At 35.9% G+C, this 17,825-nt stretch overlaps 1 protein-coding gene across 4 annotated transcripts in view; it reads left to right on the top strand.

Annotated features, from left to right (window-relative positions):
- Gigyf2 (GRB10 interacting GYF protein 2) overlaps nucleotides 1-17,825 on the top strand; it is a 120,425-nt gene that overhangs the window by 31,416 nt on the left and 71,184 nt on the right. For all 4 annotated transcript variants that reach the window (XM_047543342.1, XM_047543340.1, XM_047543341.1 and 1 more), the window contains 4 exons: nucleotides 3,402-3,531; nucleotides 4,618-4,713; nucleotides 11,411-11,522; nucleotides 17,057-17,168. In XM_047543342.1, the coding sequence (XP_047399298.1) occupies nucleotides 3,402-3,531; nucleotides 4,618-4,713; nucleotides 11,411-11,522; nucleotides 17,057-17,168 (450 nt within the window). The remainder of the gene's footprint in view (nucleotides 1-3,401; nucleotides 3,532-4,617; nucleotides 4,714-11,410; nucleotides 11,523-17,056; nucleotides 17,169-17,825) is intronic.

Genomic DNA, 17,825 nt, shown 5'->3' on the forward strand with positions numbered 1-17,825 from the left:
ACCTGAGGTAGGACAGGGCCTCCCGTAACAGATCTCAGTATAGGCCAAGAAGGTGAAGTTCTTGAGGATAGACAATTTTCTTTGCTTTTGGCAATGTTGATGAACTTTGTAGACCAGTGGAGTGATAAAAGAAGCCAGCTGGCACTGGGTTTTGAATGGGAAGTAAGGAAGTGGGGATACTTGTGGAATGAAGAGGAGAGGTGAAGAGCTAGAAGTGGGATGCTGCATTAAACATCACTGTTAGATGTGTTTAGAAATGGGAAGCATGTAGAGAGGAGTTGGAGTTTTAGAAGAGAGGGTTGTGTGGAGGAGACAGACTGCTGATGGATTTTTAGGGAGGGACATAACCCAGATATGTTTCAGTTTTTCTAAGAATTTGTATATTGCATGAGGACTCAGAACTTGTTGATGACCGAGTCAGTGCAGTCTTTCTTCTAACACAAGGGACCCTCTTAATTTGAATCATTGTCGCCTTTCTCAGTCTCTCCTCAGCAGCTGGAGGATTTCTCAATCACATTACTCTCAGTAGAGCTGGAACCTTTATGAATTGTTCAAGTGTCCAGGGTCCATTGGAAGGATAGGGTGGTAAATGGAATTGGAACCTTTCTGTGAGGAGCATTTGAAGAAATTAGAGATGTTAAGCCACCAGGGGGAGTCTCTGGTGAGACAGTTTGCCAGGACTGGTATGATTTTCACTTGGAAGAGGGCTTAGTTGTGCCCTCAGTGGTAGAAGCTGTGGGGAAGCATGTTAGCCTGGTATAAGGAAGATACTTTAAAATCTAGTAAAAATATATGGATATTTTAAGATTGGTAAATAAACTGTAGCTATTTTTAAACACTTTACAGACCTCATGATTAAAAAGATTGTGCCCTTTTTGCCATGAAAACCTGGGCTTGATCCTTGTCCTGACAGTGACTATGGGCCAGCAGTGTAACCCCTCAGCTTCATTTTTCATATCTGTTTTTTTGAGGTTATGAAACTTAAATGAGATCACATAGGCAAATGTATGTATAAAATTTCCAGCTTCAGTTTTCAGGGGATGTTACTTCTGCATTTTCAGGGGACAGCCCAACGTTGTGGAGCTCTGATGGCTCTTTTGAGGGCATATTGTTTTCTTACCTGGTGGTTTGACCTGTCTTATGGGGGTTGGGCTAAATGAGCTCTAAGCCCAAAAATAATTTCAAAGGAAAAAAAAGACCAATCCAGTAATAATGAACATCCTTAGCACCCAGATTGCAGCCTTTCTATTAAATAGAGACAAAAATCCTTGAAGAAATGGTTGATCCCAGTTCTAAGGCAAGAAATAACACAAGATAAGCCAGAATATTTTGACATACCAGATAGAGCAGACACTGTTGCAGGCTACTGGAGTCAAGTTAGAAGGACCCAGGAATAAATTTAGAGTTGCCACTGGTCAAAGATGAGGCAATTTGAACATTGTTAAGAGTAATTGCAGCAAATGAAATATATTAATAAAAAGTATTTTGTTATTGTTGGAGAATGCTAGTAAACCAAGCCATTATTTTGAAAACAAAAAGGAATTAATAAAGGTTTGTTTTCCTTCCTTCCTTATATAAACTATACCGTTGGATAACTAGACCAAATAGTATAAGAGGGAACTTGCTCTTTGCAGAAATACTCCAGCAAATAAAGAAGGAAGTATAGAATAGAATCACTTCACAACAACCTTGGTAAAGTTAGGGATCTATGCATCAACCCTCAGTGACTGCTAGCATCACACAAACAACCAGGCACTGCATGTCTCCTGATGGAATAATACACCACCACATAGGAAGTATTGCCAAAAAAGTAGAAACCACATTTGTCAAGTCTCTATACCCAGCTGCCAATTTATATGAGATGCAGAGGATAGAGAAACATTTAAAACTACATCATGGGAGAAATCAGCAAAACCAGACTTCTAAAAAAGTCCCTATCTTTAAAAGAACTAAAATATTAACAGAAGGTGGTATCAAGATTTTTTTTTTTAAGTAGAACAAAAAAATAGAAACATTGGAAAAAACCCCTTTAGTCTCACCTTTTTTTTTTTTTTTTTCTTTTTTTAGGATTTTCTATGTGGAAATATATTTTTATATTAGTAGTCATATATTTTTTTTCTTGCCACTTTTGAATAATATGCAAATATTTACTGTGCTTTACCTGGCCTTCATACTGGCTTCTAAAGTGTAATAATTCAGTAGATCACTCCCTTCTTTTGCTTTCGTGAATAAAGCGTAACAATTTGTAAGTTATATTGCTTTTGTTGAATTTCCCCTTTGGCTAACCCACTTAAGGTACTTTGTCCACCTCCCCCCCCCACACACACACACACATCTATCACCTTTATAGAATTTTGGGTAGTCCCAAGATTGTTAGCTGCTTCTAATATTAGTTTTCCCACATGCTCTTTGACACAGTGCTGCAGTAGGATCTGGCTTTTGCCATTTTTTTGCTGAGTTTTGTTTTTTTTTGTTTTTTTTTTTTCATAAAAGCATTATTAAAAATCAAAACAGTTCCTTCTTCCCCATTTCTGTTCCTTAGAGGCAATGTCAGCTTGGAGTGTATTTTTAATTTTTGTTCTTAGCAATTAATGTAGTAATTGCCTTTATTAAAATATACTGTGAAATATCACAGGTATATACAATTATAAACTTCCATGTACTTGTCACCAAATTGAGAAAATAGGCTATTACAGGTACAACTAGGGCTCCCTTTATACGCTCCTTTCCTTTGCAGATATAAACTTTTCCTGTTGTTTTTGACAATTCCATGTTTCTGTGCTTTTACCGTATTTTGTATGTCTGTAAACAGTGTAAACCTATATTGGGTATATACATTTTATACAAAAGTTATCTTTATTGTAAGCCTTTGTATTTTGCTGTTATGTCACATGCTTTATTAAATATTTTAACTATTAATGATTAGCTGTTTTTAATAGGCGTTAAATAATTAGTAATTATTAGTGATTCCTTGTTTCAATGATCTTCAGCACTGCTTGAGAGTTTTCTTTGTTTTATATCCTTACCAACAACTGGTATTGCTAGACTTAGTAATTTTTATGAATCTAGTGGATAAAAAGTGGTACCTCATTTTTTTAGAATTTGATAAAATGTCCCCTTTCCTAACTCCCAAACTTCTAAGGAACATACCATGACACCTTTTAAGTTAGGGAATTTCCATAGGGAGTGCCTATTGAGTTACCACTTACTGAACTGCTCTCTCTCTGCTGTGACAGCACGTAGTAGTCAAGGTCAAATCTTTGGTACCTTAAGATAACAAGGTTTCTTTCTGTTCTCAGGAACTAAAATGAATTTTTTTTACAGTGTATTATATAATGTACAAACTCCGCAGTGCCAAAATATTTGCCATTTCATTTTGTATTCTGTTTTTCCTATTCTAGGCTCCGAGCTCTATCCAGTGGTGGGAGTATTACATCCCCTCCTCTTTCTCCAGCATTGCCGAAGTATAAATTAGCAGATTATCGCTATGGCAGAGAAGAAATGTTAGCACTTTTTCTTAAAGACAACAAGGTAAGAAAGTAGGAAGAGTATAAAATTGTGAATGAGACTTGTACAGCAATGTATTGATATATGAAAAATATATATTCTGTTCGTGCATTGACCTATACTTTTTTCCTCCATCTTACCTTTTTCCTGCATTGAAAACCGATAATATTAATAGTGGTGACTCTCTTCTTTTTAGAGAAGATGATGTTTCAGTGTCCTTACAGAAGCACACAGCAGGAGACAGCAGGAGCTCCATGCCTTTTCGTCTTATCGGTTCATCTCGCGGGCGCCGGGGACTCGAACCCGGGTCCGTGCACATGCTAGGCCGTTTCCATGCCTTTTCTAGCTAATTTCTTTTTAATTTCCCTTTCTTCTCTATTTTTGTCCTAGTTTGATGGCTGAGAAATGAAGAATTTCTCCCTTCTCTATATTACACTTCTTTTCCTTTACAGTTAGAAGCAAGGAGCAAGAGGAGGAGCAGTGTTCCTATCCTTTCCCTTTCTGAGTTAAATATATATTTTTAGTGGAGAGAAATCTTGAAATTTAACACTGTATTTTTGTCACTTACAAGTGATTAAGCTGAAATAGTGTAGACTTAACACAAAGAAATACTGTTATCTGTTTTTTTCAGTATACTTTATTTTTCTTTTATTAATGGATGGAGATTCTTAAATTTTAATGTTGCTAAGGACAGATAGAGTTGCTTATGAAACTCTCCTTACCATCTGCTTTGAGTTAAAAGTGGAGATTTTTACTCCTCCACTGTGTACTCTGGAATACGAGAGTTAATGCCAAATCCAAAAGTGGTTGTCTCATGGGAGGAGAGGGAGTGTGACTGGGGTTTTTAATTTGTATAGATATGGATTGGGGATTGAATGCCAGAGTCTTGTGTGTTCTAGGTGAGCACTTTACTCTTGAGCTAAACCCTTAGCCCTATTTGTCAATATTTGACTCTTTGAAGTACCGCATAATTAACAGAAGTTTATTGTGACTGAATAAATTTTAAGTTTATAATAATAATAGTTGCAGAGTGTTTTTTTTTTTTTTGGTTTTATCTTCTTTCAGTTGGAGGAATAGCATTAATCTCATGATCATGTGTTTGTTGTACAGATACCTTCAGACCTTTTGGATAAAGAATTCCTGCCTATCCTACAGGAGGAGCCCCTGCCACCATTGGCTCTGGTACCCTTTACAGAAGAAGAACAGGTTTGTGCCTAGCTCTGAGTCTCGGGTCAGACCTTTGTTCCTTCCTGTTAGGTCGTGAAACTAGGAAGATACTACTTTGGTCCCAAGGATTATCTCGAGTCTTCTTGGGTCTGTTTCCTTCTTATTGTTTCTTGGTATGTGGATGCATTTGAATTGCCTAGTTTTGCTTTAGCATCTGAAGCTGTGGAGTATTATGTAGAGATGAGAAATGCTTCTTGATCCTTAAAGACAATGAGAACTATCCCTTATAACTTATTCAAGTAGAGAAGAGTATTATTTTTAGAGGGGTAAGGAGAAGAAGTTCATACTTGCAAAATAGCATAGTTTTTCATAAGTCATTGCCAACCTGAATTCTCAACCATTGCATTCTTTTTTTTTTTTTTTTTTTGGCACCAAGGATGGAACTCAGGGGCACTGGACCACTGAGTGACATCCCCACCCTGTTTTGTATTTTATTTAGAGAGAAGGTGTACTGAGTTGCGTAGTGCCTTGCTGTTGCTGAGGCTGGCCTTGAATTCATGGTCCTCCTGCCTCAGCCTCCTAAGCCCCTGGGATTATAGGCATGTGCCACCTTGCCTGGCCTATTAGAGAAAAATGCTCTTCATTTCAAAGTGCAGCTAAAACTCTTCTGTCACCTTTTTTCATGGTACTGTGAGAAAGAAAAACTTCAGGTGCTGAAAAGTAACAAATTTTGTGTTGTCCCTATTCATAGTGCATTATGTCCTGTGCAAAGATAAATATGTGATTTCAAGAAGCTTATGATTTTACTGCAATGGAGAAATGAGTTTTGTGGGAATGCTGGAGTACCAGTTTAAATGAAAATCTTTATGACTTTAAAAAAATAATTTTAATGAGTTAATTCACTCGCTATAGCTTTTATGCTTTTAGAAATTTACGAACCAGTGACTTTTGGTATATCACTGAGTTATACAACTGTCACTGCTATCTTACTTGCAGAACATTCTCATCATTATGTTTTGTGATAATCCTGGGTATTTTCTTCTCTAACTCATGCCATGTTTTGCATGGATGAAGCCGTTCTATCAGGAAGGAGCAGCTTATTAAAACAGATCTCTACTAGAATTGTGTTAAGATCTGAGAAAGATGTGATAGTCATCTTTAGTGATTTTTTTTTTTTTTTTTTTTTTTTTTTTAGCACCAAAGTTTATAAACACATTTTGTGCTATTTATACCTTCTTCTAAGTCAGGCTAGTTCCATCTTTATTCATAAAACACATTATGTTCTAGGATCATAACAGATGTTTTCATTGACAAAACAGTTTTTATGCTATACACTGGAAAGAAGGTCTCCAGTGATTGCTGAAATTTCTTGCCACTGCACCCAACCTCTTTTTATTTTTTATTTTGAGATAGGGTCTTGCTAATTTGCTGAGTCTGGCCTTGAACTCATCATCCTCTTGCCTTAACCACTCAAGTTGCTGGAGTGAGCCGCCACGTCCAACTTTGTCCTTTTTGTTGGTTTTAAGAAATAAGTTTTCTCATATAGTTGAAACCTCCTAGAGTGTACCTCCCTTCCTTCCCAGAGGTTACCATGAATTGGTTTTTCTTATTCATGTTTTTATATTTTAATTACATATTTATCCATTTGCCATAAAAACATTTTCATTTTATAGGGTTACACATTATACATTGATGGTAGCACACGTTTATTGTGTAGGTTTTCTTTTTCAACATTGATTTTTAGATTTATCAGTGTTGATACATGTAGGTCTAGATTGTTCATCTCTGCTTTATAGTACATTCTTTGCTGTGAGAAATGTTCACAATTCTTTTCCGTCCATGCTTTTTGGATATTTAGGTTGTTTTTAGTTGCTATTGCTACTGTAGCTTATGCTACAGTGAACATTCTTCTTTTTCTTCCCTTTTTTTTTTTTTGTTGTTGTTGTTGTACTGGGGCTTGAACCCAGTGGTACACTGAACTACATTTCTAGCCCTTTTTGTTTTTTATTTTGAAACAGGGTCTTGCTAAGTTGCCGAGACCGGCTTTGAATGTGGGATCCTCCTGTTTCAGCCTCCTGGTTTGCTAGAAATACAGGTGTGCGCTGCCATACCTGGTGCTTCCCTCACCTTCCTATCTGGTTCTGGGAATCAAACCCAGGGCCTTGTGCTTGTTAAGGAAGTGCTCTATGGTGAGATACAGCCTGAAACTCTGCAGTGATCATTCTTACGTGTTATAGTAGTAGAATCACTGGGTTATGGTTCTTTGTACCCAGCTCTTCTATACTGTTGCAAGCAAACATATATATGTATTTTCCTCCTTTTAATTCGAGTGATGGTATACACTAAACATTATTCTGTTGTTCTAAGATTAAATATGTTTATTGAAAGTCTTCCCTTCAAATTTGGAAAAAATTTCTGTAGTTTTCATTTCTTTTGCCCATAGCAGTGAAAAGCTTTTTAGATATTTGTTCATTGATTGTATTTCTGTTAATCTTTTTCTTCTTATCTGCCAATTTTTCTTTTTGGGTCTTTTTCTTGTTGCTTTATAGTATGTATGTGAGCTCCTTATATTTCTATTGGCATAGCTGTGCCCTGTAGGTTTTTTGAATTTTTAAATTACATTTATTGTTTAAAGACAGAAGCTAAGATTTTTTTTTTTTGTACTGCTGGGGACCAAACCCAGGGTCTCATGCATTCTAGGCAAGTGCTTTCTCACTAAACTACAGCCCTAGCCCCAGAAGCTAATTTTTGTGTAGTTCAGTATACTAGTTTGGTTCTGTTCTTTAGTTGTTTGTGTGTGTATATATATATAAAATATATGTACATATGTATTTTTTTTTTGAATTTTTTCTTAAACAGTTCCCTAGATTTCTTAGAGACTTATCTGGGCTAGAAAAGCTGAGTAAATGAATAGGGAGGATGACTTGTTACTAGTTACCAAAACGTGGTGAACTTTTAATCAACAGAGTAAGTAATTGTATCATCCAGAAATCTCTCTTACTATTTCTAAGAAATTAGAATGTAGTAAGTGTCAGTATAAGTCATGCGGAAAATCAAAGATTATTTAACAAATGTGTTTTGGGAACTGTTGATTAATAGGAGTTAACCAGTAGCAGTTGGTTACTGATTTAGAGAGAATAAAATTAGGTATACATTCCACCTACACACTAAAATCAGTTCTAGAACAACTTAAGGAACAGGTCTTAATTTTGGTTTTATAACAGAAGTGTTTGTGTTAAAACCTGCATTTTATGTTCATCCAGCCTTAATATGAGGATTGGGAGATTTTCACTGCAACCACAGAAGATCATTAGGGTCCTGTCTTTAGAAGCATTTATATGGCATTATTTAGAATTTCCTGATACTTACTTGGTAGCTTTATGTTATTTATAAAATATGTGGGATAAAATGCTTATGCCTGACTAAAGATTTATTAAAATTCTGATGTTTGTCCTTTGAATGGTCAAGTTACCCCTCCAGGGATTGTGTAGATTTTCATAGACCAAAGTTGTATATACCTTTTATTTCAGTACTCCTATAGGTAGGTAAATATTTTTACAGTAATGTAAAGCAAACTTTTTGCTGTGTGTTTCCTGACAGAGATCTTTTATCTTTAAAGTATTTTTTCCCCAGGCATGGCGGCATGTGCAGGAGGATCTTAAGTTTAAGACCTTCCTTGGCAACTTAGCAAGATTTTAAGCAACTTAGTAGGACTCTGTCCCCCCCCCCAAAAAAAAAAAAAAACATAGAGAACTGGGAATTGTAGCTTAGTGGTAGGGCATCCCTAGGTTCAATCTCCAGTACCATAAAACAGTGGTTTCTCTCTCTTTCTCCCCCTCTCCCTCTTCCTCTCTTCTGTGTGTGTGTGTGTGTGTGTGTGTGTGTGGTTTCTTAGAACCAAATTATTGTTCAAAGATATTCCAGTTCTTTTGGTTTAGCATGTCTCTTGAATATGTAGCTCAATTTGAGAAGCTTGATTCTCTTTACTACACTTGTAAGTATCTGATATGAGATTGGTAAATTCTCTGGGCATGGTGGTGCATGTCTATTAATTCCAGCTACTTGGGAGGCTGTGGCAGGAGGATTGCAAGTTTGAGGCCAGACTCGGCAACTTAGTGAGACTGTCTCAAAATAAAAGGACTGGGATGTAGCTCAGTGGGTGGACAATCCTGGGTTCAATTCCTAGTACTGCCAATAAAAGTGGGGAAGAAACCTTAGAGGAGGTTGGTGTATTTTATTGATTTGATATGAAAGAAAATTACTTCATTTATGTATTCTTAAATAGATAATACATGTGTATATGAAAAATTGAAAAAGCACAAATAATGGAGAACTAAACTTTGCTTACTGTTACTTTCCTCAGGGGTAACCATTGTTTTTGTTTTTTCCTTATGTTCCCTTCCAGGGGTGTTTAAGACATGTACAACCATCTGTATATTTCTTTAAACCCCTCCACATCATGAATGGCAGCATGCTGTGCATACAGTTTTACACTTTACAGTTTTAACCTAAGAATCTCTCTAAAAGATAAATGTAGATACTTATTTAATTTTTAATATGTGCCAGACAGTGTTCTAAATACTTGGCATTGAATGTATAGAGTACTTGCAACAAATCCCTAAGGTAGATAAAAATATTCCTATCCACATTATATAGATGAGTGATTTAGCCAGCTTTTTTTGCTGCAGTGACTAAAAGAATCTGACCAGCACAATTACAGAGGAGGAAAAGTTTATTTGAGGGCTCACCATTTCAGAGGTTTCAATCCACAGACAGCAGGCTTGGTGCAGAAGGGAAACTGTGGAGGGATACAGCGCATGTCATGATCAGGAAGCAGAGAGTCTCCACTTGCCAGATGCAAAAATGTAAACCCCAGTGCCCCACCTCCTCCAGTTACCACTGGGTTAATCCCATTAGGGGATTAATTCACTCATTGGGTTAAGGCTTTCACAACCCAGTTTTTCTCTGAACTTTCTTGCATTGTCTCATGTGAACTTTTAGGGGATACCTCAAATCCAAACTGTAACAATGAGGAAAATGAGGCACAAAGAAGTGAAGTTAAGGAGCCAGAATTCAATCCCAGGAAGTCTGGCTTTTCTGCTCCTAACTACAGATATACCCTGTATCCCTGAACATTAACCTGGCCATAGGAAATTATAGTGTTTATGGATGAGAAATTGTTGAATATTGTTTCATATGGTTCAACTTAAGAAGTAGAGTTTCCTTGTTTTTGTAAACAATTGTGTGGAATTCCAAGCCTGTGGTTTTTCATTTAGCTCCTATTGGTTAATATATAGATGGTTTCTATTTTTTGCTTTGGTAAATGAACTACAATTAAAGATCTTTCTACTTATGTTATTTTTTGCATATGTAACAAGTGGAATTTTTGTGTCATAGGCTTGAGCATTTAAATACACTTTGAGAAATTAACTTTCCAAAAGATTTTATCAGTTTGCACTTTTAATAGTAATGTTAAAGAGTGTATGAAAATACATGAGTTGTCCCTGACTCATGGATGGTGTATTTGGGTTTTATGCTTTTGTGATAGTTTGATAATAAGGTGATCATTTGTATGGGATACTGGCATACAAAATGCAGTTAGCTCTGACCTATATTTTTAGTAGTATAATATATTAATCCCATTTTTGGGGATGTCATATAGTAGCTAGAGGCATTATTCAGTACTCTGGCAAAAGGTAAGTTATATCTGTTTCAGCCAGTTTAGTTTTATTAAAATATAATTTGAAATAGATGTTTTTGGTTAGAGAGGTGCTCTCTCTCATTTTCTCTCAGTTATCAGTTACATCTCAAGTCTGGTTTTGGTATTACTTGGTTGTATGATCATATACCTATAAAACTGAAAGAAAACAACTTTATATTGATACAGTTTCTAAAATTTACTTGAACACATTTTCTGAATAAAATTTTGAAAAAGACAAGCAGTGAAAAAATGGCCTAGAATTAGAAGAGAGTTTCATAATGAAAGTGGAAGTTTTTTTTTTTTTTAAATCAATCTATAGTCTCCAAAGAGAGAGGTATGGATATCATTTCAATTGATTTGACATCATAATAAAAAAACCAGTGAAAACCACTTAGGACTAAAGTATGAATTGAATTACAGAATGAGGCAGAAAAGACAATTTTTCTTTTTATCATTCTACTCTTGCATCAGATTCCACCCCCTACTGGGGATTGAACACAGGGGTGCTCTACCACTGAGCTACATCTCCAGTTCTTTTTTTATTTTGACACAGAGTATTACTAAGTTGCTGAGGGTCTTATTAAAGTGCTGAGGCTGGCCTTCAACTTGTGATCCTCCTGCCTCAGCCTCCTGTGTTCCTGGGATTACAGGTGTATTGGACTTTATGACTGTCTCTGATTTTCTCTTTTTTCACTAGTTAAGGGCTTGAACCAAATCTCTTACCAAGTTTTTCTGTTGCCTGTTTATCTTGTCTGCTTCTAGATACATGTAACTTTTAGTTTGCTTGTGTATTTCCTCAATGTACCTAGCATTGTGTAAAGCATTAGTTCTCATTATTATTGATCTGAAATGTTAATTTGAAATTGTCAGGTAAAACTAGGCTTTGGATTATTCCTGCATCTTGTGTATTTATGGTTTCACATCACTAATAGTAATTAGATGATATTTTTATACTTGCAGTGGGAGGTGGGGAGAAGCATCATGTAGTTTTGTCTGTTTTATCCATTTTTCTTTCTTTTTTTTATTTTTTGGCAGAGAAACTTTTCCATGTCTGTAAATAGTGCTGCTGTCCTGCGATTGACAGGACGAGGAGGAGGAGGAACAGTGGTGGGGGCTCCTAGAGGTCGAAGTTCTTCAAGAGGGAGAGGTGAGCGAGCTTTCATGTGAAAAAAGTTATGATGGAGGAGGAGGATAGGGAAATCACTAAATATTTTAAGGTCTGATTTAAAAAACAAAACAAAACAATTGCTCTTTGACATTAACTGCATACTAAATGCCCTGAACCTGTCATTCCTAAACCATATTTCAAGGCATCTTCTCTGCAGTCCCTGGTTTGGAGCAGAGGAGCATAATTCCTGCAGTAGAGATTTGAGCATGAGGGAGCCTGGACAGTCCCATTTTTTGTGAAAAAATTCTAGTCATCCATGTTCCTTGTCCCTGGGAGGGTCCTATACTTTGGGAGCCAGAATGTTCTTCTAAAGGGTCTTGGCTGCTAAAGCAGCACTGAGGCCCCTGTGGCCTCCATGCATAGACTTTCTATATGAGAGCTGTGTGCCAAGAATGACCTTAGCCATAAAGGGACTTCAGCAAAAATTATCTCATCAATGCTAGTACCTTTCAGGGAATAGAACAAAAACCAATTGGGCAGCATTTATTTATGTAACATAGTTTTATAGATTTATGTCTAAGACATTTAATTTGTGTTTTTTTGTTACTTGCTTCTTTAATATCTGCTCCTTATTTTGGGTCCACTGATTTTCTGTTAAATAAGGACATTCATGATATTATAATATAAAAATTTATTTGAGCATTTAACCCTACATTGATCAAATCACAGAAGTGGTACGAATGTATCTTGTAGTATTCTCTACGAAAAGCTTTAGAAGTGGAAGAATGAGGTGTCTGCATTGACAGAGAAGGTTGCCCCCACATCTTACACCTCCAGATTGGCATGATCACGAGTATGGGGTATCTGAATTCCTTTCTCAACTTAGTTTTAAGATTTTACCTTATGAATAGGGTAATTTATACACAATTAGGTTTCTTTTTTTTGTATCCAGGGACGTTCTACCACTAATTTGCATCCCTAATCCTTTTTATTTTTATTTTCAGATAGGGCCTTGCTAAATTGCCAAGGGTCTTGGTAAGTTGCCCAGGCTGGCCTCAGATTTGTGATCCTTCAGCCTCCTGAGTCACTGGGATTACAGATGTGCGCCATCGCACTTGGCCAATTAAGTTTCTTTTAGTAGTTCATTTAGAATGTGGGAATGCAGGTGTTGTGAATAGTGCAGACTGACTAAAACTCTTCACTTGTTTTTCTAGGTACCATTACCTGATTGTGTTTTTTCTTCTTAATTTACTTATTCATGTCTAGAGCAGTGGTTGTTAACCTGAGGAGCTGTTACACTCATCTATAGAACTTGCAGGAAATACCTCTGCCACAGAACTTTGGGTAGTGAGATCGAGGAATATCTGTTTCAGAAGCACTTTAGGCAACTTAGATTTGCTTGCCTGGCTAGGTTCCTGTGGTTCAGAATTTGCCTGAGATCTCTGCCTCTTGCCAGTGTGATAGTGTCTGGAAATGAGACTGACCCTCATAACTCTGGCATCTAGTTGTGCATTTCCTGTGTTTTCCTGCCGTAATGTGACAGGAGAGGTTTCACCCATGCCACTCTGCCTCCAGTGCCTTTCAGGTTGTCAGAGAGAGATCTCCTTAATGGAGAAGTGTGAACCCCGCTCACTTTGTGTGCTGCCAATATGAACTAGTCTCTCCAGGCCTTTTAAAAAACCTCAGGTCCTGAGAAACAAGTGGATGAGTGAGTTCTCCTGCTTTCTGATTTTATTGAAATGAGGATTATCGCATAGAATAGAACTCTTTTATTAAGAAGTTAAATAGAGCATGTTTAAAAGACATGCTGTGACACAGAGGAATTAAGTGACTAAATTAGTGTATAACATGAAAAGCCATGAAACATGAATGCACTTAACTTGGTGAAAAATACTTTTAGTGCCATTGAAACACCCACCTGTAGTTCTTTATAATAATCTTGTAGCTCATTTTACAAAAGAAGATTGTAATTATAAATCTGCGGTTTTGTATTTTTCACTTATTATTTAGTTTTAACTTGTGGTTAAATAATGATTTTTGCTACTTTTCTCTGCATGGGCAGAGCTAACCTTAGATGATTATCCTGTCTCCAACTTGAGGAAACAATGTGAAAATTGACTTGCAGATTTCTAAGTAATTACGAAGTAGTAAAATTTAAACAAATGGTTGGAGGAAGCAATATAATGTTATCTTTCTTTTTTATCTGGTCTGAATGTTTAAAAATAAAACAGATCTGTACAACCATCAACCACTGTCCTCAACATTATCAAAAAGAGGCATATTTAAATTCCCAAAAGAATGATGTGAAATTTCAGACAACAGGATAGTCCTTTTTTTGGTGGTGGTGGTGGTGCTGGGGATTGAACCTAGGACCTCATGCATTCCAGTCAAGCTTTTCACTACTGAGCTATATCTGCAGCCTTGTTTATTTGTTTTATTTGGTCTCAAACTTGTGATCTTCCCACTTCAGTCTCTCGAGTAGCTGTGCTTATAGGAGTGTACCATTGTGCCTGGCTAAGTTTAGCTTTATGAAGGGTTCATCACATCATATTTTCTTATTTATGGGAACCATATATATAGATGATTTAAATTTGACAAACTGGAAAGCTATAGATTCTGATTCTTTTTATATGCCCATTAATCAAGCTTCAATCTCATAAGCCCGATCAGGGCCAGTGCTAGTATTGGCAGAAAATATTTCATATATATTTTCCTGGTTACCTGAAAGCTATTTTTTATATTCATGAATTTCTAGAATAAAATCTTTTCTTTAAGATGATACATGTGTAATGGTTTTCCTGAGAAAATTGTTCTCTAAAAGGAGAGGGAACTTTTTTTTCATCCCCAGATCATCATTGTGGAATACCCTACTTTTACATTATAGTTTTTATTGCACTGTTTTAGAATTGTAAATAAAATATATACATTTCATGAAGGGGAAGGGTACTTAAATTGTGAGTTGACTTAAACGAAGTCGATAGAACCAAAAGGTAACTTTAATATTGTACAGTTCAACCATGGTCCTCATTTCAGTTTTACAGAGGAAGAAGTGAATACTTAGACTAGTCAACAAAGTTCCTAAGATTACCCACATACAATTCTGTGCATTATTTTCATAATATGATCATATAAAAGAGCAGCTGTACTCTGTTAGTTCTTGATAGAGTGTAAGGAAGAAGTAGAAGTATTGCCTGAATAATTGGAATAATTATTTAACTCATTTTTATTTGACTTTGGAAAACATTCATGCTTTTATTTAAGATTCATCATTTTGGAGATAACAGTCCAGTGGTAGAGTGCTTACCTAACATGTGAGGGCCTTGATTCCATCCCCAACACCACAAAATAAACAATTAAAAAGATCAATCATTTTCCATTGGGTCATTTTATACTGTGAGAGAAATTGAGTTAGGGATGATGTCTGAAATTTCCTCTAGTTATAAGTATACCGCCCCCCAGCCCCTACCCCTCCTCCTATTTTTCTCACCAGTGTATTGGATACAAATGTGTACATTTGTTAGGAAAATAGTACATAAAGTATAAAAGCTGAAAGTGCATACTTTGCCTTTTGCCTCCAGATCCAGCAATTGAATATTTATTCTTCCTGAGCCTAACTGTATAGCAATATTGGGATAATTTATATATGCATTTCTCTATAGTTTGCTTTTGTCATTCAATAGCCTAATGAGATTTGAGTTAGTGTCAGTGCTTTGTCTTCTGTAGCTTCATAATGTTCTTCTATATTGACTTATCAGAATTTTTATAGCCAGTCCTTTATTGATCAGGTTGTTTCTAGTTTTTAAGAATTGCAATAAACACCTTCATATACATGTATAATTATGTACCACTTAAGGGATACATTCTGAGAAATGCATTAGATGATTTTGGTTTTATTCTTGTGTGTGCATTATAGTATACTTATGCAAACCTAGATGGTATAGATCAGTTGCTTGATTTGACCCCTTGTTGCATGTGAGAGAAATAATAAACATGAGGTATATGAGGCTGCCGCCAGTGTAACATGGCATACTTTTTAAATATTTTTTAGTTGTCAATGGATCTTTCATTTTATTTATTATATATGGTGCCAAGGATCAAACCCAGGGCCTCACACATGCCAGACAAGTGCTCTATCACTGAGCCACAACTCCAGCCCCTTTTTTAAAAAATTGAACCCAGGGTGCTTAACCACTAAGCTGCATTCACTTTTTTTTTCTTCTTCTTTCTTTTTCTTTTTTTTTTTTAATTTGAGACAGAATTTCATTGATCCCATAGGACCTCCCTAAGTTGCTGGGGCTGACTTTGAACTCATGATCTTTCTGCCTCAGCCTCCCAAGTTGCTGGGATTACATGCATGTACCACCACACCCAGCCTAGTAAACTTTTTTTAACTAAAAAAGTGAAAGGAGTATGCTTTATAATAGTGATAAAAGTGTAATATAATAAATACACCACTAACATAGTCATTTATTACTGTTACCAAATATTGTGGACTGTACACTGTAATATGTGCCATACTTTTATATGACTGGTAGTGTAGTAGGTTTGTTTATACCAACATCACCCCAAACATGTGAGTAATGGATTGCTCTGTGACAGCATTATGTTGGTAAGGATGTCTCTAGGGGTAGATGGTTAGTTTTCAACTCTACTATTATCTGATTAACTACTGTTGGAAAAGCAGTCCAAGATTGACCAAATTTGTGCAAGTATTTCTGTTGGGATAAATTTTCAGTAGAACTGTTTAGTCAGATGTTGGTAGATTTAGCCAAATTACCTTTAGTAAAGTCCAGTTTATATTTGGACCACTAGATCATCTCAATCCCTATATCCTTACACTAAGCAGCTCTGTGGTTGGAGTTGAGTCCTGATACTTTTCCTTATCTCAAGATTTGAGCAGAGGGTAAAGGGTGCTTTTTGACCTCAAAGGAATTATTTCATGAAATTGGTAAGTTTTGGAATTGACCCTATTAAATTATCCTTTTTCTGTGATTAGATAAATTACTTTAACATTTGTGCTTGACTTTTGTGCTGTGGTTTCTCTTTTCATAAACTCTTCAGATTAAGATTTCTGTCAATTTGTTTGAAAATAATTCAATACAAGGCTTAATCTGCAGTAATTGTTTATGGATCCACTTAGAATTTCACTGTTGAAGTTTTTATTAAAGAGCTTATGTTAATACTGATTATTGCTCAGAACTGGGACTCTTTTTAAGTGTTCTTTTTTTTTTTTTTAAGTTGTAGATAGACAGAATACCTTTATTTTATTTATTTATTTATTTTTATGTGGTGCTGAGGATCGACCAGTGCCTCACATGTGCTAGGCAAGTGCTCTATCCCTGAACTACAATCCCAGCCTGTGGGACTCTTCCTTTAGTTTTTCTCAGCCTCTGGTGGGTAGTTGCTTCAGTGTTGTCATTGGTCCCACAGGTGAAGATCCATCAGGCCTTGTAAAATATTTAAAAGTAGACCTCTTATTTGCAGAGACAGAACTTCAGAGGTTAATCTAACATGTCAAACGTGCTGGTTGTTGACTTCTCACTTTCCATTTTTTTCTGTTTTCTTATTTTCAGGTAGAGGTAGAGGTGAATGTGGTTTCTACCAAAGAAGTTTTGATGAAGTAGAGGGTGTGTTCGGTCGAGGAGGTGGCAGGGAAATGCATAGATCACAGAGCTGGGAGGAAAGGTAACAAAGGATTAAAATCTTGTGTAAAGATTCCTTGGTATATAAAACTTCCTTGTTTTCTGTTTTCTGCAGAGAAGCCTCTGTATAGTTATAAGGTATCATTCTTTTTAAATGCTGTTAATTATCAAATATCAAATTGTGAGAAATTTTTAAATGATCCTTATTTAAAAGAAGAAGCATTCTAGTTAATGCCAGTGTGGATGACAGTTAATTCAGTTTGCTTTTTGATTAGTGTTCAGTGGAAAGTATTGCCATTTTGTTTGTTGGCATAATAAAAGCATCTTCCTTCTGGTATTTGTGACTTTATATGAAGTCTGTCAGATGAGTGAGGACAGTTGCACAAAGGTAGTGGACAAAGATGTTCACTCTGTTGACATTTATACTATAAAATAATTGAAAGCAAGTCAGACATTGTCATTGCCCTTATATAATGGTATGTGCACACAATAAATACTATATAACCATTAAAGTTGGATGATTTTGAACATATTCAATGATATGGGGAAGTACATTCTTGTTCAATGTATGTAATTAAAATAAATAATATTCTAGGTTAATAGAAGCTAATTTTTGGTTTGTGATGTATTACTTTCCTGTATTTTTCTAAAAGTTAGGCAGTAACCATGCATTTGTTTTCTAATTTGAAGAAAGAAAAAA

Source organism: Sciurus carolinensis, chromosome 3 (genome assembly GCF_902686445.1).
Source record: "Sciurus carolinensis chromosome 3, mSciCar1.2, whole genome shotgun sequence".
Lineage (NCBI taxonomy): Eukaryota > Metazoa > Chordata > Mammalia > Rodentia > Sciuridae > Sciurus > Sciurus carolinensis.